This window comes from Rhododendron vialii, chromosome 5a, assembly GCF_030253575.1.
Source record: "Rhododendron vialii isolate Sample 1 chromosome 5a, ASM3025357v1".
NCBI classification, from domain to species: Eukaryota; Viridiplantae; Streptophyta; class Magnoliopsida; order Ericales; family Ericaceae; genus Rhododendron; species Rhododendron vialii.
Genome location: NC_080561.1, coordinates 3,489,367 through 3,510,411, shown reverse-complemented (window position 1 = coordinate 3,510,411; position 21,045 = coordinate 3,489,367). Strand labels below are relative to the sequence as shown.

Sequence of the window (21,045 nt, the reverse complement as noted above, 5' to 3'; positions counted from 1 at the left end):
GGCGCATTATGTAGCCGAGTATAAGCCCCTTGGCTTAGTGGATGGTCATAGTGTAAAAATGACAATCTAGTAAGGCAAATAAGTGGGTACACAATAAAGTCATCAATCATGAATACGGAGAGCGTGAGTTGTCCATCCGAAGAAAAGATGTGGGCTGCCAGAGGTGCTTCCGAACATACTTTATTCCAATGGCGTAAAAATTTCCTCTGAACGAACAATCCAACGTAGGCTACGAGAATTTTTCCGAACAAAAGTTTCAAGGGCTACGAGAATTTCGCCCAAACAAAAGTTCCAAGGGCTACGAGAATTTTGCCCAAACAAAAGAGTATACGCACCGAGCGTAACTATTTTGGGGTGGAAGTACTAGCGCCCCAAAGGCATGTTCCCGAGGCTAGATGAGATACCCCAGTAAAACGTTTTGAGGGCGGATGCGAAGGAATTATGGATGGTGATGTGGCGCTTAGCATAAAAAGTTTTGAGGGCGGATGCGACGAACTGGGAGCCATTGTTAGAGAGGATGGCATAAGGCACGCCGAACCTCAATATGATATGCTTCCATATAAAATGTTCCACGTCGCCTGCGGTAGTTTTGATCAAAGGGGAGGCTTCAACCCACTTGGTGAACAAATCCGTGGTAGTGAGCATATACTCGAATCCTCCAGGTGCCTTCGGCATCTTGCCAACTATATCAAAAGCCCAAACCGCGAAAGGCCATGGACTAGTAATCATTTTAAGAGGGAAGGCAGGCTGGTGGATGAGAGAAGCCTGTTGCTGGCACCGAACACATAGCTTTACGTACTCCTCCAACTATTTAACCATCTTCGGCCACCAATATCCCTGCGTCAGCGCACGCTGTGTAAGGGACCGTCCTCCGGAATGCGCCCCACAGCTTCCCGAATGGAGCTCTTCCAGAACGGTTGTTACGTGATCTTCATGGACGACACACAAATCTGGACCAGTGAAAGTCCTTCGGTAGAGATTGTCGTTTGGTCCCAGGAAAAAATTTGCTGCTCGGCAACGCAGCTTGTATGCTTCGCGTTTGTTCGGTGGTAATACTTGATTCTTCAAGTAATCAATTACTGGATCAAGTTGACTTGGACCGAGGGAAATCGTCATTACTGGTTGGCAAGAATGCTCGAAGCTCGGTGTTGTAACTTCGTCAAAGGTAATAGTCCGACTGCCCGAGGTCCTGTAAACCGAACCAAGACCTGCCAGGGTGTCAGCATGTGCATTGTGCTCCCGAGTGATCCATTCTACTTCCACGCGGCCAAATCTTCGTAACAAGGCCAACACATGGCTGACGTAAGCGTTCATACGCTGGTCCTTGACTTGATAATCGTCGTTCAAATGACCCACAATAAGCTGGGAGTCACAAAAGATGTGAGCCGAATCTACATCAAGCCGAAGTGCAAGTTGGAGGCCTACAATCAGAGCTTCATATTCTGCTTTGTTGTTCGTCGCTGGGTAGCCAATCGAAACCGCGCTCTCATGTACCATGCCGCTTGGAGACACAAGGACGATGCCCGCACCAGCCCTGTGAACATTAAAGGCTCCATCGACGGTCATCCGCTAGGCGTCGCCAGAGAAGAGTTTCCATTGCCGCTTCGATTTCTTTTGCCCGAGGGTGTACCGAGCGCGAAGGGGTTTTGTGGGACGGCTACATGGTTCTTCCAAAACTTCTTCTTCTCGAATCCGAGCTTCATCAGCAGCGGTGGCCAAGGCATCGGCTTCATCTTGCAATCCAGGAGTGAGTTCGGCGAAGAAGTCAGCCAAGGCCTAACCCTTGATGGCGGTCCCGAGGTTCAAACTGGATGTCAAAATTAGCCAAGTCTTGAGAGAATTTCAGGATTCGGCTTGATGTGTCCGTCTTGCGAAGGACGGCTTTGAGAGGAAACTCAGTGAGGACCACAATCCTATGGGATTGAAAGTAAGGCAAGAGGCTCGTTTTAGCTGAAACGAGAGCCAATGCCAATTTCTCCATAGGCAGATACCTCGTCTGAGAGTCCGTCATCGTTTTGCTAGAATAGAAGATTGGCTGGTGTTCCATCCCCTCTTTTCGAACAAGCACCGCGCTTGTAGCATGATCCGAGACAGCAAGGTAAAGATACAAATCTTCGTCGGGAAGGGCCTTGACGAGCAAAGGAGCGTTGGACAGGTACTGCTTTAAGGATTGCAAAGCCTGCTCGCATTCTTCAGTCCATATAAAATCTGCGTCGGCTTGTTGTGATTGCTCGAAAAAACAGTCGGCAAAGATCGCCCGAACGTCGAATAAAACGGTTCAGGGCAGCCACCATTCCCGTAAGTCGTTGTACCTCTTTAATAGTAGTTGGAGCTCGGAGATTTTACACGGCCAAGATTTGTGTAGGATCAGCTTCGATTCCTCGACGACTTACCATGTAACCCAGGAACTTCCCCGAGCTTACTCCGAACGCACATTTCTCCGCATTGAGGCGCAACTTCCGTTGTTTTAGTACAGCAAAGACCTCTCCCAGATCCCGAAGGTGATCCCGAGCGAACATGCTCTTGCAGACCAAATCATCGATATAAGCTTCCAGTATTCTACCGAGCATTCCAGGAAACATCTTCGTGATGGAGCGTTGGAAGGTTGCACCTGCATTTTTCAAACCGAATGGAACGACCTTGTAGCAGTAAGTTCCCCGAGGAGAAATAAAGGCCGTCTTCTCCTGATCTTCCGGAGCCAAAGCTATCTGGTGATAGCCCCGATATGCATCCATAAAGCTTAAGCGTTCGCATCCTACTGTTGCGTCCACCATTTGCTCAATCCGAGGAAGAGGAAATCGATCCATCGGACAGGCGTCGTTGAGGTTTGTGTAATCGACGCAAACCCGCAGCTTCCCATTTTTCTTAGGTACAACTACTGGGTTGGCGAGCCAGGAGGGATATAGCACTTCCCGAATGACGCCAGCCTCCAACAGTTGATCCACCTCTGCCATTACAGCTTCAACGTGTGCGATGGACGAGCGTCGGACTTTCTGCACCACCGGTCGCCTACTAGGATCAACATTCAACTTATGCACGGCGAACGTGGGATCCATACTAGGCATGTCTTGCGGAGTCCAAGCAAATACTTCTATGTTTCATATTAGGAAGTCATACATCTCCTCGCGTTCGGCCACGCTCAAGGAACTCCCAATTAGAAAATATCTGCCTTCACTCCCGGGAATTGAAAATCGTAATAGCTTTTTGGTTGACCTTGCTCGACTGACACACCAACATCTTCGATTGATGGGACAAGAGCGGCTGCCACGCATTGTACCTCCTTTAAAGCTCTGTCTGTTTGTTACGGTGCTGATGTAGCATTTCTTTGATTGAATCTGATCCCCTCTGAGGCTCTCCTGACGCCCATTCCAACCAATAAACTTTACCACCTGGTGAAAGGTAGAAGCTACTGCCTTCATCTCGTGCAGCCAGGTTTGGCCGAGTATTACGTTGTACGGGTTGGGAGAAGCAACCACCACAAATTTGATCTCAAGGACCCGTGATCCAGCTCGCACGGGGAGGGTGATTAAGCCGAGTGGCCAAACCGGGGCTCCAGTAAAACTGACGAGGGGAGTAGACGCAGTCCAAAGTTGAGCGGGAGATAATCCGACGCTCTGGAATGTTGAATAAAACATTACGTCCGCCGAGCTTCCTTGATCTATCAATACTCGTTGAACGGTCGACTTTTCAATAGCAACAGTAACAACGAGGGCGTCCGTATGAGGGAATTGCACACCTTTCAGGTTGTCGGATGAGAAAGTAATATGGTTGTCGAAGCTCGGATCTTCCCATTTTCGTTTTCCCGAGACGCCGACGCTACAGACAAGCAGAGACGTGATGGCTTTGTCAATCTCCAAACGAAGCTCGGCTGCCTTATTTTCGGAAACCAACCCCTGTATAAAGCTTACGAAATTGCCGATTATTGACGGAGGTGGAAGAAGTGGATTTCGCCGAACGTCAATCCATTGATTTAAATGCCCAGCTGCAGCAAGCTCTTCTAGGTACCGTTTGAAAGGCTGGCACTGTGTGGTGTAATGATCGCGCTCCTTGTGATATGAGCACATCCCTGGTCCGCTCCCGACGGTGCCTAGAAGTACCGTCGGTCAATTAAAGAACGGCAATTTACCAATGATATTGAGGAGTTTGTAGATAGGTTCAGTGAATGCCGTATGTTCGGCCACGTATTCGTCTGGCCGTGGATCTCTTCCCATTTGCTGCCATGATTGTGGTTGAGGGCGCTGCGAAAGTCGACCCTTATTGACCTGCTTGCTGGCCGTTTGGCCTGAATCGTCCTGGCCTCCTTGCCCCTGCCGGACGTTCACCACTTGTTTCTTTGACCCAGTTATTGTCTTGGCAGGTTCGGCTATCTTTAGTGTATGTCGCTCGGCCATAGCTTCTTCGTGAACACAATCCTTCTCGATTATGGTCATGAGCTCTCCCATTGTCTTAGGTGGATTTCGTGAAAGGTCACGGAACATCGCCGAGGCTGGATCCAACCCGTTCATAAAAGATTCAGCTGCGACTCCCTGATCACAATCTGGGATAAGATTATAAACCTCCCAATAGCGCTCGGTATAAAGCCGTAGGGTTTCTCCAGCCATTCTCCGCATGTTCACCAGCATAGATAATGTCTTCGGTTGAATGTTGCTGGTTACAAAGCGTTTACTAAACTCCAACTCGAGCTCGTTGAAGCAAGTGATAGACTTGGGCTTCAACTGATTGTACCACAACATGATTGGCTCGCTCAATGTGAGTAGGAAGATTTTGCACATGAGGGTGTCGGAAAAATTATGGAAGCTCATAGTTTGTCTGAAGCGACAAACGAACGCGACTGCGTCCTCCTTCGCCTCGTAATGCTTCAACTTTGGCATGACGAACCTGTCTAGCGGCCGTTCCTGTTGTATAGCATCCACAAAGGGGGAAGCCTTTGCCTTCCCGAGCTTCGAATTGTCTTCTTGAACTGGGGTTCGTGGGATGATAGGAAGAGGAACTTCTACCCGTGGCTCATGAGTCTTTTTGTGTTCTCGTCGGTGATGCCGATGGCGTTCGTCTCTCTCCTTCGGCTGTCGAGCGGCTGTAATCGAGGGTGCACGAGCCTCGCCTTTTGAGCCCGCCAAACGGGCTTGCCGAGGCTCAAAACCAGGGTTGACGAGTCGATACATGGTTGGTAAGCCAGTAAATTGATCGTATAGGATGATCGTGCTATCATGCTCCAAACGGTTTTCTCGGCTATTTGTTCGGTGGCGACTGCCTGAGTTAGCCGAGTGTTGCCCGTCATGCCGTTCGGACTTGTGTTGGGATCTTACCGAATATTCCCGGTTGCTGCTGGTGCGTGGGTGTCGAGGTGGATTGTTTAGATCCACGGCCTCTTCCCACTTCTTGGACTCAGTTGGCGTTCAGAATGAAGTTGTGCTCGGGTTGATCCGCCTCCCCTATTGGTTCCAGCGTGGAACCCATGGGTGATGATCTTGAACTCTCGGCACGTATAATGCTCGTCAGCCGAGGTCGTGAAGCCGTTGGTGGTTGACATCCTTGGTCAAGACGCTCGAAGACAGTCCGTCGCTCGGAAACGGCGAGTTCGGCCGTTCGCGCTGGACGAGACGTCCTACTTCGTTTGCGGGGTTCCTTCGGTCGGCTGGGCTCGGCGGGATGCCCGTGGATAGGCGTTACTGTAGAGACCCGTATTTATTTATCAAAGTTAATATTTTATAAATGTTTGATTATTGAGAAAGAAGTATGGGATAATTGTGTTTATGTGATTTGGGGTCAAAATGCTAGAATTGATTGTGGAAGGGTGCAATGTGTAATTTACATGTGTGGGAGTATATATAGGAGGGTGAGAGAGTAGGAGATCATTTTCCCTCTCATCTCCCTCACCGGCTCTCTCCTCCCTCTCTCGGCTCCCTCCCTCTCTCTTGCTCTCTCTCCAAATTTCACCAAAATAACCCAAAACCCACTCAAAACAACCTTCAAACATTCATCCTCTACGCGTATTGTGGTCCGTATTTCGCCGGTTGGAGCTCGGTGGAGTCGTATCGCTCTCGGTTTTGATTTTCGGAAGCTAGGGCTCGAAATTCTTGTGGGTTTCATTCTTCGGCCTCGAGGTAGGGATTCTACATCTCGATATATGTGATAGAAGTGCTCTCCTTGTTGAAAATCGTGTCTATTGTTGTTGTTGTTGTTGTTGTGGTTGGATTTCTTGAAATCTGCAGAAAATCTGCTCGAACACCCATCTGTATCGATACTGCTCTTGGAACGACCTTAGTTATTGAAGTATCGATACTGAACTAATCAGTATCGATACAATCGTCTCTGGATCGTTTTTAAGGCTGTTTGTATTGATACTGAAATTCCTAGTATCAATACTACAGTACCTTAAGGCCAAGTTTGTTCCTTGTTTCGAACTCCATTGTCTGGACCCCCGATCACTTCTAACTTGTTCCAAACATCACCAAATCACTCCATAGCATTGTTAATCATATTCGTTGAGTTCGTTGTGTATCTTTGCAACCCTCGCCCCTTGTTTTGTATAATTGGACGTTGAATTCCATATGGACTATGATTAAATTGAAATGACACGTTATGTGAGTACGAGATTCTTGGACACTTATCGACACAATGAAAACATTTGGGGCCCATCGACGGATGGGTGCCTAGCAGGGGATTTCGGGGTCCCATAATCAGCCCGGCAGGAGCTAATGCTCATATTGAACATTCAAGGCCCAACCTTCTCGGTGGGCATTTGGCAGGGGATATCGGGGTCCCATAATTAGCCCGGCAGGAGCTTCGGCTCATGACACTTAACGTGAAGCGATGCTGGACACATGGAAAGTGAAACGGTTAAAGATTGAGGTGTATACCAAATTTCATACCGAGTTTTGTTGGATTGTTAAGCCTTGGTTATTGCCTATTATGCGGTTTGCATCCCTTTCTTCCTTGTGATCATCCTTGCATTTCTCTTGCATATAATGTTAGCGTAGAATTTCCTACTGGGCTAGTGTAGCTCAAGCCTATTATCATTTTCAGGTACTAACTCAAGGCAATAGTATGCACGGTTGAAATGCTTGAAGGAGGAAGTATTTTTTTGAAAGTTAACAATTGAGGAGTTACTTAGGCATCTTTGTAAATCTCTTTTGAAGATGTATTTGTAACTTTATTTGTAGATCTTTTGACTATGGAATATTGTAAAACTTTAACTCTTGAATATTCAGTACTTGTGTTAATTTGGGCCTTGGAGCCAAAGATGTAATATTTTGGGAACGCTACATTATTTTGGTTATCGTACGGATTATGACGAGATTTTATTCATGAAAATCATTTATATTTATGTTAAAAATCGAGGGTGTGACAGTTACGGTCATCCCTCCGTCTCGCTCCTCCAGCCGTTGTTGAAGCAGGGCAATAACCGCCGCCTGGCGTTTCTGTTCCGCCAAGGCGATGTCCAACTCGGTGGGTGGAAAAGAAAGTTGGCGGGCCACATGGGGAACTGTCCTAGCCGCTTGATGGGGCTCGAGATCGATAGACCCATAACCCTCCAACCCAAGGGTGAAGTTTTCTGGACCCGGGGGAGAGAGTCGTCGAGCCATTTGTTCTTTTCAAACGAGAGGAGCAGACAGAATTGAACTGGGGCCGTGAAGAAAACGAAGAACACAAAGAACACGAAAAAATACCACAAAGGGAGTATTCCCCAGCGGAGTCACCAATTGTTGGGGGGGGGGGGGGGGTGCGGGTTTCTCCGTGAACTTTCTTGTGTTCCTTTCTCTATTTGCTGGATCGTGGAAGGCGATGTTGAACTTGTGGTACCTGCAGAACCGGAGGGGGAGGTTCCTCCAGGAAGAAACTCCGACGGACTAGTGGTACCTGCAGAACCGGAGGGGGAGGTTCCTCCAGGAAGAAACTCCGACGGACTAGTCAGTAAATAGAAAGAGAAGAAGAAGATTTTGTAAGGAATAAGCTAGTAGTAATGAGAATTTGGTTCAGAATAAGTTTTTTCTGATCAGCCCCTCTTTATGGTAATTCCCCACTATTTATAGGCAAAGGTGTAGTGTGCTGGGCAAGACAGCCTTGCTTTCCACGCGTTGAGTACTGCTCGGATGACGTCATGCAGATGGGACACTTAGTGAGCGCCTATTCCCAAGTCTTACAGAATCACATGGGTCGATGTCAGAAAGGTCACATCGTTCAGAGATGTCACTTCGAATAGCAGAAAAGACAGCTCACTTATCAAAAGATATTTCCGAAAGTTTCCATAAATGTCTGTGCTCAGCGGAGCCCACTTTCGACACACGAGGAATACTTGGTCGTTTGGCGCCCTTACCGAAGAACAACTTATCCGAAGAGAGGACACCTCCGAGCCCGTTTGGCGAGAATACCGAGCGAACTCAAATATATGTACGTTCGAATATCCATACGACGTTCGGCGAAGTACCCAGAGGTCCGTCTATCATTCGGATAATTAACATTACGCCGAAGCTTATCCTTATTTACAGATGAACTGAGGCAGCTGGACGATGGATTAAACAGCGGGTGAACCTTTATTCCCCCTTTTGGACCTTGTAAACCCTATAGTCCTTCGGATATTTCGGCCCCCTACAGAAGCTGCTTTGGATACCTCCTAGTTTCAATTATTAATAAAGTGATGCCGATTGACCAAAAAAAAACTAAAATTTAAAGAGTAAAGATGATATTAGAAAAGATTAATTGTAATCAGAAAAAAGATCATAAAAAAAAAAAGAAAAGGAATTATCACATAACGTACATATATCTATCTAGTTAGTAGTAAAACGTAAAGAGAACAACTTAGAGTGCTTGGATCTAAAGCTAGAAGCATGAAAAAATAAAGCTAAGCAGCCTTTCGTATAACTCATGTTGTTGGTTTTTTTTCTTTTGGTAATGCAGAGTGTCTCAGGTCAGCTTGCGCACGTCTCAGACTAATTTCTGACGTCCCTCCCACAGCCTTTTCCACGCTTAGGAGGTTAGGTGGCTCTAAAGCGGAACAAACACCTAAGTCCCAAGCCAAAATTACTAGGCCAATTCCTTGGGGTTGGCTCTTTAATTTTCTTTTTGAAAGTTGCATGTAAATAAGTTGAGTGCCATTTTTGTCAAGTGAATTTTGCTCCTTCAATGGAATAATGTTGCATCTTCTATGAAATTCTATTGCTGAAATGTATTGCCCCCAGTAGAATAAGCAGGGGCGGAGCTAATGAAGGCCCAAGGAATCACGTGCCCCCTCTAAAATTTTATCAACTACAATTGTGTTTTTTTTTTTTACATCCGTTCACAATTTCTCTATATAGCTCTATAATCTTCCTAACTACAAACAAGGGAGTCTTTGGCATTAGCGGCAAAGGAGTATGCGTCAATCCTCTTCCTAAAATATTATACAACAATCTTTTGTGCTCAGTATTTTTTTATTTCCTATATTTTACTGTGAATTTTTTTTTATTGTGAAACAGTGCCCCTCTGAACTGAATTCCTGGCTCCGCCACTGAGAATAAGTTGAGTGGCGGTGGTGGGAGATGAGTTTTTCGAAAAACATAAGTATTGCTCCACCAGTCACATAATGTTGCATCTTGAGTGAATTATTTTGGCACCATTTGAGAATAACATTGCACCTGAATAAAGACGATTGGGTTGCAGTGTACGATGGTTGGTGGAAAATGCTATGATGCTCCCAAGTGGTATGGGAACATCATACTCCCAATGAATTTCAGACAACACTTACCATTCACTAAGGCAACACTTACCATTCACTAAGGCAGAACTTACCACACTTACCATTCACTAAGGCAGAACTTACTTGTGTGGTAAGTTCTGCCTTAGTGAATGGTAAGTGTTGCCTTAGTGAATGGTAAGTGTTGTTTGTTCTGTGGTAAGTAATCCTCCGTTTTTTAGGTCAAAACCGCCTCGTTTTGTAACCAAACCACCCTATTTTTAGTTTTTGATTTTGATCTAAGGACTGTGATTTATCTATTTTCAATCCAAGAGCTGTAATTCATTGGGAGTATGATGCTTCCATACCACTTGGGAGCATCACATAAGTTTTGATGGTAGGAGGTCTTTTTTCTATAAAACTTAAAGTTAAGGATATTTTTGTTTGAGTAAATTATAAATACCATGAGCTGGACATTATTTTTCCTCTTTCCATGGGTCTATTATTCCCAAAAAGTGTCCCATGTGTTGGGACTTATTTGCCCCACTTCCCATTCAACCGTAATTCCCCCATTCATTTTCCACCCTTCCATTACTTTTTTTTTTTTTTTTTGGCACCTTTCATTTAAATTTACAGCGATGCCCTTTAATGTGAACAATTTAAACAAGTGGAGAACGATATGGTAATTATGCAACACTAATGACGAGAAAAAAGGAGTATGAACGATATGGTAGTTAGTATTCCTTTTTGACGTTGCTGGTCTCGTTCAAAAAACCCCTTCTAGAAAGGCAAGAAAATGAAGAGCTGCTCCATTTAGTATAAAGCAGCAAAAGCTCATTCCCCGAGGCCTCATAATGAAAGAGCATTTCCCAATGGCGAAAGGTTGGTTCAGAGACCTCCTAATTCCGCTGAAGCCGACCGAGTCAGCGCCCCCGGCGACTTCCCGCGAAACCTTCTTCTTCCTCCCTTTACTCCGCCTGTACCTTTTCTTTTTCCCTCTCTTCTGTCTCGATTATTTTCTCCCCTTCGATCTCCGCGCTGTTGTTTTGAATGGCTACGGTTGTTATCTGATCCTCCCGGCGTTTGATGAATTGCTTCGAACCTCGGTGCCGACGAAGCTCAGGATTGGAAGCGATATCAATTTCCGAATTCTTGAGCTTTTGTTTTCTCTCCCATCTCCTCGTCGTTACATTACCTCATTTGATCCTCCTCCTTTTGTTTTCCACGGCCTCCTTTTCTCTTATTTTTGTCTAATCCGCCTCTCTCTTCATCTTAGCGTCCAGGTTTTTAAAATAATCTATCCATTTATAAAGCCGTTGCTCAAGACGCTAGCGATTTACCTGGAAAATAAGAGTAATTGTTCAGTGGCTTTGGGGCACCACGTGGCGGTGGCACAAACTGTTCTCTGCCACACAAATGTGTCGGGATCACACCAATGTGTAGTGAAGAAAGAGTTTGGGGCACCACGTGGCGGTGCCTTGGCATTGAATAATTTTTTGGGAAATAAGGGCATAATTTCAGACTCGTTGAAACCCGGGAGGGCGAAAAACAGGGAAGAAAAACCATTGGTGGATTTTGATGCTACAAACAACAGGGCATGTCAGAGCGGCCTTGTCTCTAACTCAGAGGAGACAAATGCGAGAGAGGCATCAAAGGGACTGTGCATGACGGAGGGTGTACTTAGTTTAGTTGGTTCAACGACAAGAATACCATCCACGGATAGTGATGCTCCAGGCGACAGTGCTCATCTCGTGAGGGCAAATCAGAGCGGCCCTATTACTCTTTATTCAAAGGAGAAAGATACGAGTGAGGGACTAATCGGAGAATGCTTAACTGAGTGTGTACTTAGTTTGGATGATTCGACAAAACGGAAATCGTTTCCGGATTTCGATGCTACAGAAATCAAAGCACATCTTGTGAGCGCATATCAGAGTGGCCCTGTTGTGTCTCTTTCAGAGAATAAAAATGAGGGAGAGGCATTGAAGAGAGAATGCATTACTAATAGTATACTTGGTTTAGAGGATCTTCAACAACATTGTGGTGGTAGACCTGATGCTGCTGCAAAGAGCTTTCGCGGTAAGCTTCTATTGTTACCTAGATCATAAATTATGCTCGTTTGTTTTTGGTATATTATCTGAATTTGTAGAGTTGGAAAGGCAGGTATATATATTTTTTTCTCTGCAACAAAAGGTTGTGTGCCAAGTAACAGTCCTCCTTGATTGATAATCATGTTTCGAAGTCTCCGGTGTTTTTCTGCAAAATTTATGGTTCCACTATTGAAATGTGGTTTTGTGTTAGTTACGCCCCTGGTGATTTATTTAGCTCATAATGGCCTCAAAATTAATCCATTGCAGCTATCTATGATCTGGGATTGCACACGACAGATTCCCTTACTCGGAAGTCATTCCAAGTACTAGAAACTCTTAGGCCCCGGGAACAGCAGAGTAATGCCACAGACACAGACCAAGAAAGACAGATTCAGACACAAATGTGTCATGAATTATCTGATGCACGTGGGGCCCACCGAATACATTTGGACAGATACATCGGACGGTTCCGGACACATCTATGTCCGAGTTTGTGTCACTCTGTTTGTATACGTAGCATTTTTGGGGAGCAGTCTAATGACCTTGTGCCCTTATTGTCACTGAGAAGATTAACGCTTAAGAGTTGTGTACGACAAGACAAATCACCATGTTTTCCACGACTTCTGCAAATCAACGCGGTTGACAAAGGACTGACACAATCGCCCAGATACTCAGGAGGATTGACTGCTCAGGTTGGTCCTTTACCTGATATTCTTATATATATACTTAGAAATACACATCTATATATGAAGGGTATCCGATCATATATTTATTCCAGCTAGGTCTTCAAACAATGCTAATATGATCCACATTGGAGAAGTTAACCTATGTTCTAGTGCAGTGTCTGATCCCTGATTATGCATTGTTTGTACTAGGTATTGCATTCAAATGGTATGATAAAACGACCCTTCAAATAAAATGTTAGAAATAAGCAAATAAATATCGATTTGATAAAGTGGTAGAGAAATAAAAAAGACTAGCCACCTTTTGGAGAGGAAAGATTAGCTGAAGTTATGTTCTGTTTATCGATCATTATATTGATTAATGGCTTCAACTACCCAAATACTGCAGTCTGCTAGCTCATCATGTTGGCCTATCGGCTTACAAGATGGAGCACACATCGTGCTGCTTGATCCATTAAAACAATCTGCAAAAAATGTACCACATGCGGCCAGGCAAGATCAGTGCTCTCTTACAGTCTCTCTTCGAGAGAAGAAAATGGTGAGAAGGACATTAAAGAGAAAGTACAGAACTATTAGTGTAATCTTTGAGTATCACCAACAATATTTTGGCAGAAGATGCGAAGGCGCTGCGAAGAGCTTTGGTGGTAAGCTTCTACAATTGATAAAATGTTGCTTTCAATCTTGCTTGTTTATGAACCATCTAATGCTTCTGGCAAAGGACATGCTGTATTGTTCTCTTTATGGAAGCAGTACAACATTGTAGTTTTCTAACCTATATATTGATGCTCATGCAGCGACGCGGAACTGTAGGAAGCATGGAATTCGTCAGGTATCTACAGTGAAGTGCATCCATAAGCAACACTGGATCCATCGGTGGCCATTTCGACAAGCAACTTATATTTTCATCTCCATCATTCAGTTTGTTTTAAAAAGTCTTAGTCATTCTAACAAGAGTAGTGATTTCATTCTCAAACTTTTTAAAGGATTGTGGAATTACATTGGCGGTTGGTTCATAATTCACTTAGATTTTCAATTCCTTGTCACTTCAGGTTATAAAATTGTAAAATCGTACGGTGGGCAAACTTAGTTATCATAATTTATGCCTTTAGGAGCATCTCTGTGTGTTATCTAGCATACATGTGTCCAACTTTCCCTCTGATTGAATGTAGAAGCATCGGTAATTAGATTCATTGATTTCAATGTACAGGGGACCAATTATTAAGATCTAAAAGTTTGAATGAATTATAGCCTTTTCAACTTGTACTTTTTTGTAGCTTAGTCTTCAAACAATACCCATATCATCCACAATCCCGAATTCTAAACAACTTTTTTTCCTTGGATATTTGAACTTGACTGAAGTCTGAAGTTCTGGGATACTATTCTTAATGCGTTTATCCTTGGATCTTTCCTGCAGTTTGGGACATTTAGCACCATGCTCTATTCCCTCGGGAAATAGCAGCATTTAAATAGCAGTGCTTTCAAATTGTAGGACCAAAAATGTATGTGATTCTTGTTACTACGATAGCAGTCCAATGTAGTCATATATCTTCTTCGATGGGTGAGTTCATGGCATTTATGAGGTTAATCACCTGTTAGGGCATCAACATTTTTATTGTTTGTGTCTCTTTGGGAAAAAATTAGTAGACATGTGTTTTTAATACTCTAGAAGAAAGCAGTGCATTCTTTTAAAGTCCAAAATTACTGATTATCTTTTCTGGACTCAGAAAAGGGCAACAAGGAATGGGTATTCCTTGAGAGATGAAAGACCATTTGGAGGTAGCAAGCTATCTATGGATGAGAAACTTGATTCAAGGCTTCTATTTATCCATATGTCCCAGTTTACTAGATCGTCACCTCAGCCTTTAGACTTACTAGATGGAGGCGTGATTGTCGGGCCTATAGCCTTATCATCAAGTGAATTTGCTGCTGCAAACAACAGAGCACACTTTGTCAGACAAGATCAAATCAGCTCCACTGCCTCTTGTCGTGAGGGGAAAAGTGCAAGGGAAACGTTAGACCGACAAGGGATAACTATGAGTTTATGTATTGTAGATGATCTCCAACAACATTTTGGCGGTAAACATAAAGATGTTATGAAGAGACTTGGCGGTAATTTATTGCTTTCCATCTATCTCTTGTTTTTAACCGTACTAACTGCCACGAGATGCTAGATTATTGTCTTGTGGAAGCAATACAAGGATACAAATTTCTTACATTTCTCTTCTCATGCAGTCAACATATCCATGTTTAATAGCACCTGTAGGCTGCACCAGTTCTATTGGCGGCCATGTTGGAATGAAAAGAATGGTAATTTCTCCCTCTCCTTCCTTGTCACTAGGTCTGTTTGGATAGTAAAGGAGAAAATTTGAGAGAAATCAATCTCTTAAGAATCCAATTTTTAAATTTTTTAAAATTGGGGGATTTGCAGAGAAAGGGAATGCGAGTTAATCTTACATGACTAACTTCAGTTTTTCATGATTCTCATAATAAAAACCTTCTTTCTTTTTGCTTCTATTTTTATCGTTCCCTAACCAGAGACAAGGATAATTGACATATTTTCTTCATCAGAACAAGTATTTGATGCTAGAAACAACAGAACACATCTTGCCAAAGCAGATCAGAGCGGCCCCACTATGTCAAATTCAAAGAAGGAAAATACAAGAGAGGCATTAAAGAGGGAATACGTAACAAGTAGGGTCCTTAGACACTTAGTGCGACAGAGAACACTAACACACAAGCATTGCGTACGAAGAAAGAAATCACAAGATCTGTCACGAAGTCTGTAAATGGACTGCTCAGGAGGATTGGGTACTCAGGTTAGTCCTCGACCTGATTTACATGTATGTGTAGATGAACTCATGAACATATATTCATTCCAGCTAGGTCTTCAAACTACAGCATGATCCATATTGGTGAATTTACCCTTGGTTCAAGTAGAGTGTTGGAATGCAGATTCTGATTTGTTTGTACCAAGTATTGTCTTAGATGGTATGGTAAATTGAATTCAAACTGTGGATCCAAGTATTGTCTTTAAGGGTGCGATATAAGTATGATACTCTAGTAGAAGAGAAAAAATATCTAGATTAGCCATACCCTTAATTATGAGAGGAAAGATTTATTTTTTTATTTTTTGAACTGCAAGAGGAAAGATTGGTCGACGTTATCATTCTGTTTATGAATCTGTATTTTGTATATTTATGGATGAGTACGTTGATAAATGGCTTCAATTATCCAAATACAGAAGTCTACTAGGTCTTTGCGTTGGCCTCTCGGCTTACCAGATGGAGGACCCATCGTAACTCATTCAGAAAAAAAGATTGTGAGAAATACATTTAAAAGGAAGTGCAGAAGTACGAGTGTTAGTTTTGAGGATCACCAACAACATTTTTGCAGCAGATGTGAAGGTGCTGCAAACAGCCTTGGTGGTAAGCATCTACAATTTATGAAGTGTTGCTGGCGATCTTGCTCTTGTTTCTGAACCAAGCAAAATGAAGTTTTTCTTACCTGCATATTGGTGCTTTTGCAGCGAAGCGCAACTGTAAGCGTCATGGGATCAATCTGGTATCCACTGCGAAGCACATCCACAGGCAACATGGGATCCATCGGTGCCCATTTCGACAAGTAACTCACTTGTTTTTTCATTTCTATCAAGTCCTTTTAATATGGGTAGGTTGTAATTGCTACGGAAAGAGTAGTGATTTCTTCATATAGGCCTAACTTTTTAAGGATTATGAATCCCTTTTGTCAATTCTGGTCCTTTTAGATTGTGAAACCATTTTCAGACGTGTATAAAACACTCCCTTATGTGAGTTCAAAAACTCGGACAAACTTCCTTTCGCAAAATTTCTACTCCTTGATGTCTTTAGGAATGATTGCTAGATATTTACATGTCCAGCTTTCTTTCAAGTTGGATGTGCAAGTACTCTGTTTTGAGAGTCATTGGTTTCAGTATACAAGGGACCATCTATTTATGTCTTAAAGTGTGTCTAAATTTAGGGGCTGTTATTTATATATTGTTGTAACTTATTCTTTAATCAATACCCGCATCATCCATGTTCGTGAATTTTTACAAACTTTTTTCCCATCTACATTTGACCTTGGCTGAAGTTCTGGAATATCGTACATAGATATGGGTTCATCCTCCTTATGTTCAGGCAGTTTGGAATGGTTAGCACTATTCGAAGCCATCAGGATTTAGCTTTCTTTAAATGCATTGTTTTCAAAATTGTCGGACAATAAACATGAATGTAAATCTAGTGACTACTATTAGTTCAAGGTATTTATGTGTTCCCTTTGATTGGTTAGATAATGACATGTATGAGTCTACTCGCTAGTTAGAGCATCAATGTTGTTGTTCTTGTGTATTTGAAAAAGATGAGAAAACATACTTGTTTAAAACTAGGAGAAGAAACCATAAATGTCCGAATTTTCTAAAAACGACAAAGTATGTTCTGTAAACTAGGAAAAGAGAGCAAAAAAAACTTGTCAAGTTGGTAAGCTCACCCTCCTCCCTTAATGACGCAGGAGTTCGAGCCCCGCAAGGGGCAAGGGTGAGGTTCAGGGCTATGGACAGTCTCTCGACCCCCTGTGAACTAACCTACTAACTCACTAACTCCCTCTTACCCTGCTGATGTATAAAATATGACCCCAAAAAAAAAAAAAACCTGGAAAAGAAAATTTCCAGATTTACCGATTACTGTTACTGAACTCAGAACTGTGCAACAATGTAGGGGTATTCTTTAGGAGGAGAAAGGCCAGCTGAAGTTATCAGTCTATCTATGGATGAGAAACTTGTTTTAAGGCTTCAATTTCTCCATATGTCCTGGCTTGCTAGATCATCGCTTCACCCTTTCGCCTTACGAAGTGGAAGAGAGATCGAGGGGTATATAGCCTTGTCATCCAGTGAATTTGCCGCTACAAACAACAGAGCACACCCTGGCGGACAAGATCGGTGTGGCTCTAGTGCATCTCGTCCTGAGAATGAAAGAACGAAGGAAACAAACAACAGGGAAGGGACAGCTTCCCGTATAATTAGTCGTGAGGTTCTCGAACAGCATTTTGGCAGTAAACGTAAAGATGTCGCCAAGATGCTTGGCTGTAAGTTATTGCTACCCTTTCTTTTCTTTTCTTTTTCTTGTTTTCAAGTAACTAACTCTGAAAGGAGAGCTGGGTTATTCTGTTGGAAGCAATACGACATTACGGTTTTCTTGTGTTTATTCTTGTTCATGCAGATAGCGTGTCCACCTTTAAGCGCGTCTGTAGGGATCATGGGATTCCTCGGTGGCCAAATCGGAGAAGCAATTATGGTAATTCCTCCCCCTCCTTCCTAGTCGCCTATTTGAATTGTAAATAGGAGAGAAATGGAGAGAAACCTTGATCCCCAGTAATCCAATTTTGGAACCTTTCCAAAAGTTTAGGCACTTGCACAGAAAGGGAACAGGATTAATGATAACTGATTTGGTACCTAATCTTCCTGACAAAAGGTTTACGTTTCTATGATTCAGATATTAGAGCCTTTTTTTTCTTTTTCTTTGAATCATCTATCCTTCTCCAACAAGAGGCCATGATGAGTTATCTTTTTCCCCATCTTTTTTCTCGTGAATTCTAAAAGTTAAAAAATGCTACAACTATCCATTTTCTTGTCACAACTATCCATTTTCTTGTCTTCCTTTTTATCATCTTTCTAGCCTAAGTTTTTCTTTTCTCCAAACAGTTCGGAGACCCCCTGATCCACATGGAGAAAAGAATCCATCACCCACGGTCAATACGCTATCAACTAATGCGCAGATCACGATGGAAATGGGTGGTCAAAATTCGGAGCCAAATGAGTGTCTACCAGATTCTTTGCTCGGTCATTGTCGCGATGCAGATATTTGTTTTCCAGCTGTGTATAGTGAAACTGACGCAGCAGGGGGTTCCTCTAAATGGGCGTTTCCACTGGAAGGTCAAACAACACGGTCCACTGCCTCTCCAAATCGCAATGCTCTTGTTCCACAATCTCAGATAGCATCAACAAAGGTGCTATATCAGAACATAGGGAGTGCGGAAGATAGGAGAGATTTGTTTGCTTCACAAGAAGAGGCTTATCTTGAGGGACATGTCTCTGATGAACCTGTGGGTACTATTCTCCACACGATACCTCACCTCACTGGGGGTTCGTCTGAACTGATGTTTCAACAGAAAAATCAATCAATGCAGTTTGCAGCATATCCAAATCCAAATGGTCTTGTGGATCCACACCCTCATATGGCATCGACACAAAAAATAAGTGAGAATATGAGAAGTTTAGATGATCGGAGAAATTTGTTAGCTCCGCAGAAAGAGCCTCTTCCGGAGGGACATGTCTCTGGGTCTGTTAGCTGGACAGTCGGTTCATGTTCTAGTCTTGCTCCGAGCCAACCCATGCCTACTATTCCCCACACAACGGGAAGTTCAGAATATTGGAGAAATTCATTAGCTTTCGTGGAAGGGCATCTTATGGGGGAAAATCTCCATGAATCTTTTAACTTGACAGTCCCTCCATGTTCTGATCCTTCAAGCCAGCCCATGCCTACTATTCATCACACAATGGCTACAATTCCCCACATGATGCCTTTTCTCACAGAAAGGCCAGATACGAGGTCCGTGAAGCTAAAGGCAATATATGGGGATACCACAATAAAATTTCAACTCCCTCTCACATCGGGAATTAATGAACTGAAGGAAGAAGTGTCAAAGATGCTGGAGTGCAAGCTTGGTAGTTTCAACGTTGAGTATAAGGATGAGGATGGCGACTGGATTTTAATGGCCAGTGACGAGAATGTGAGTGAATATCTGCAACTTCTCTCCTCACTGGGAAATCAAGTAACCAAACTTAAACTTCGTGATAAGGTTCCCAACACCACGAATTTTTGTGACAACTGCGGATGTCATAATTGCAGATCATTGAAGCAGAAAAGATTACAAGAATGTTTAGTTGTATAATAGAATTACATAGTTGACCCCAGTCCCATGTTCTTTGTGTAACGGAACATTTCCTTGCCTGTTTTTCCTTTGCTAAACCAAACTACTTTTGGTAATGCTGCATTTTGTAGGGCCTCCCTTTGTTTTGGCCTGGGTTTTACCTAAATTTGGTTGTGTAAATCTCGTTCCATTGGGGTTTCTTTTTATCATCTTCCGACGCGGGGATTATTCGAGTTTGCCATCATTGTTAGATCATGTGTGTACATGGTGAGGATGGTGAGATTTTGGGGACCATGGGCCTTCAAGTTAAGATCTCATTATTGTTTGTGGGGTGCATTGATGGATCGATGAGCTCAGTCCTAAATTGTTATTGTTTCAGCAATGGTATGCTTTTTAGGATTCTTCTCGTACACATGTTGAAGCTAGTTCCCAAATGCTCTATTTGCATACCTCCATCTCATCGCATTTGGCATATAAATCAAGGGAAGGCCCAACAAAATACTCCTATATCATCCAAAAAACCGATTTTGATACATGGACCCGTTCAACAAAAACAATATCCATACGCATTGAACAACCTTTCGAGGCAGTAGCCAAGGAAAACCCATTTGGCCTCACGCCATCTTTCTTCACATCGTAGTAAAAATTATACCATACCTGTTATATCCATCAGCTATGAGTCCTGCAATTGAGCAGTCCAAGAAAAAAAGTTCCCGTTCAGGCATATCGTCATTGACGTGACGCCCGCATTGGTGATGCCCACACTTGGCATAAACACTCACCAATGAATTGCACAAATGGGCATCTGGGTTTATCCCATTCTTGATCACATTTCCATGAACTGCCTTTCCCTCGTCCAAAGACCCTTTCAAAGCACAAATATGCAGCATACTGGAATATTCCTCTCTTTTATGCCACTGTATACCCATTTCTAAAATTTCGTTCTGAGTATAGAAACAAAGGAAAATAGTTTTCCCCATCCTTGTTTGGTTCTTAGACAAAAAGGAAAACAAAAAAAAATTCCAAGAGAAACAAAATAAACCCAACTGTCCCAATGTCAAAGGTCCTAGCCTCCTCTATGTTAGGTTTAATACTGTTCTCATGTCTTTGAACCATATCCCATATCTCCTTTGGAATTTCAGTTTCGATATCGCTTTCTATTCAAGCTTGCACAGTTCGTTTTTGGGTTCAATGTCTTTGGGAGATGATATTCAAATTTGCACGGCTTGATTTTGGGTTCGATGTTTTTGCAGATGATTGACTGTTTGATAACCTAAACTCAATCTTCATGTGAGAACTGCTGGCCCAGAAGCTCCAAGACCTGTTGATATTGATATCAAAAAAATTCTCTTTTCTTTTACTGTACTCACATGACACTATTTAATTCCCTTTGAAGTAATGTTCTTCTCGTTTTCCTCTCTTTTTCTTTGAAGAACCAAACAAAAGAAAATGATTCCATGTACTTTCTCCCTCGTCCACTTTCACTTCCTTTCATTTATCTGAATTATTAGTTTCTTGATCAGTACAACTTGACCCACAAAAATCCACCAAAAAAATCAATGGAACTCTCAAATAATCCAAAAATAAGATTTTGCCCAATTTTTCTAGTACTACCGTGCAGCAGTTATGCACTCATAGCTATACATGTACACGCAAAATATTACAGGAAAGAGGTTGAGGC

At 42.9% G+C, this 21,045-nt stretch overlaps 4 protein-coding genes across 7 annotated transcripts in view; 2 read left to right on the top strand and 2 right to left on the bottom strand.

The window, feature by feature from the left end:
* The window catches only part of LOC131325764 (uncharacterized), a 52,909-nt gene that overhangs the window by 18,928 nt on the left and 12,936 nt on the right, over nucleotides 1-21,045 (top strand). The gene's annotated exons all lie outside the window — the stretch shown is intronic.
* On the bottom strand, nucleotides 808-3,065 carry LOC131327440 (uncharacterized). Its single transcript, XM_058360609.1, has 3 exons — nucleotides 2,394-3,065; nucleotides 1,992-2,179; nucleotides 808-1,534 (listed from the first exon to the last, which is right to left on the bottom strand). Exons 1-3 carry the CDS (start codon nucleotides 3,063-3,065, stop codon nucleotides 808-810), a joined length of 1,587 nt encoding a protein of 528 aa, XP_058216592.1.
* Nucleotides 3,099-4,064, bottom strand: LOC131327439 (uncharacterized). Its single transcript, XM_058360608.1, has one exon. It carries the CDS (start codon nucleotides 4,062-4,064, stop codon nucleotides 3,099-3,101), a length of 966 nt encoding a protein of 321 aa, XP_058216591.1.
* LOC131325763 (uncharacterized) lies at nucleotides 10,510-19,594 on the top strand. Of its 4 annotated transcripts, XM_058358200.1 has the most exons (9): nucleotides 10,510-11,638; nucleotides 11,672-11,728; nucleotides 12,007-12,431; nucleotides 12,811-13,066; nucleotides 13,217-13,311; nucleotides 14,147-14,531; nucleotides 14,655-14,729; nucleotides 14,991-15,238; nucleotides 15,664-15,791. In XM_058358200.1, the coding sequence occupies exons 1-8, from the start codon at nucleotides 10,525-10,527 to the stop codon at nucleotides 15,206-15,208; spliced, it is 2,625 nt and encodes an 874-aa protein (XP_058214183.1). In that variant the 5' UTR covers nucleotides 10,510-10,524; the 3' UTR covers nucleotides 15,209-15,238; nucleotides 15,664-15,791. The 4 variants fall into 4 exon arrangements, with proteins under 4 accessions (XP_058214183.1, XP_058214184.1, XP_058214182.1 ...); XM_058358201.1 differs by having other exon boundaries at nucleotides 10,510-11,728; nucleotides 14,147-14,498; XM_058358199.1 differs by having other exon boundaries at nucleotides 10,510-11,728.

Excerpts from the sequence above, each read along its gene's own strand:
- LOC131325763 (XM_058358199.1), top strand. The coding sequence starts at position 10,525 with ATGGCGAAAGGTTGGTTCAGAGACCTCCTAATTCCGCTGAAGCCGACC. Across the intron at positions 13,312-14,146 it reads ATCGGTGGCCATTTCGACAA|AAAAGGGCAACAAGGAATGG; the intron begins GCAACTTATATT and ends TTCTGGACTCAG. Across the intron at positions 14,532-14,654 it reads TGTTATGAAGAGACTTGGCG|TCAACATATCCATGTTTAAT; the intron begins GTAATTTATTGC and ends CTTCTCATGCAG.
- LOC131327440 (XM_058360609.1), bottom strand. The coding sequence starts at position 3,065 with ATGCCTAGTATGGATCCCACGTTCGCCGTGCATAAGTTGAATGTTGAT. Across the intron at positions 2,180-2,393 it reads GGAAGTTCCTGGGTTACATG|GCTTTGCAATCCTTAAAGCA; the intron begins GTAAGTCGTCGA and ends GAATGCGAGCAG. Across the intron at positions 1,535-1,991 it reads ATGACGGACTCTCAGACGAG|GGCTGGTGCGGGCATCGTCC; the intron begins GTATCTGCCTAT and ends TAATGTTCACAG.
- LOC131327439 (XM_058360608.1), bottom strand. The coding sequence starts at position 4,064 with ATGTGCTCATATCACAAGGAGCGCGATCATTACACCACACAGTGCCAG.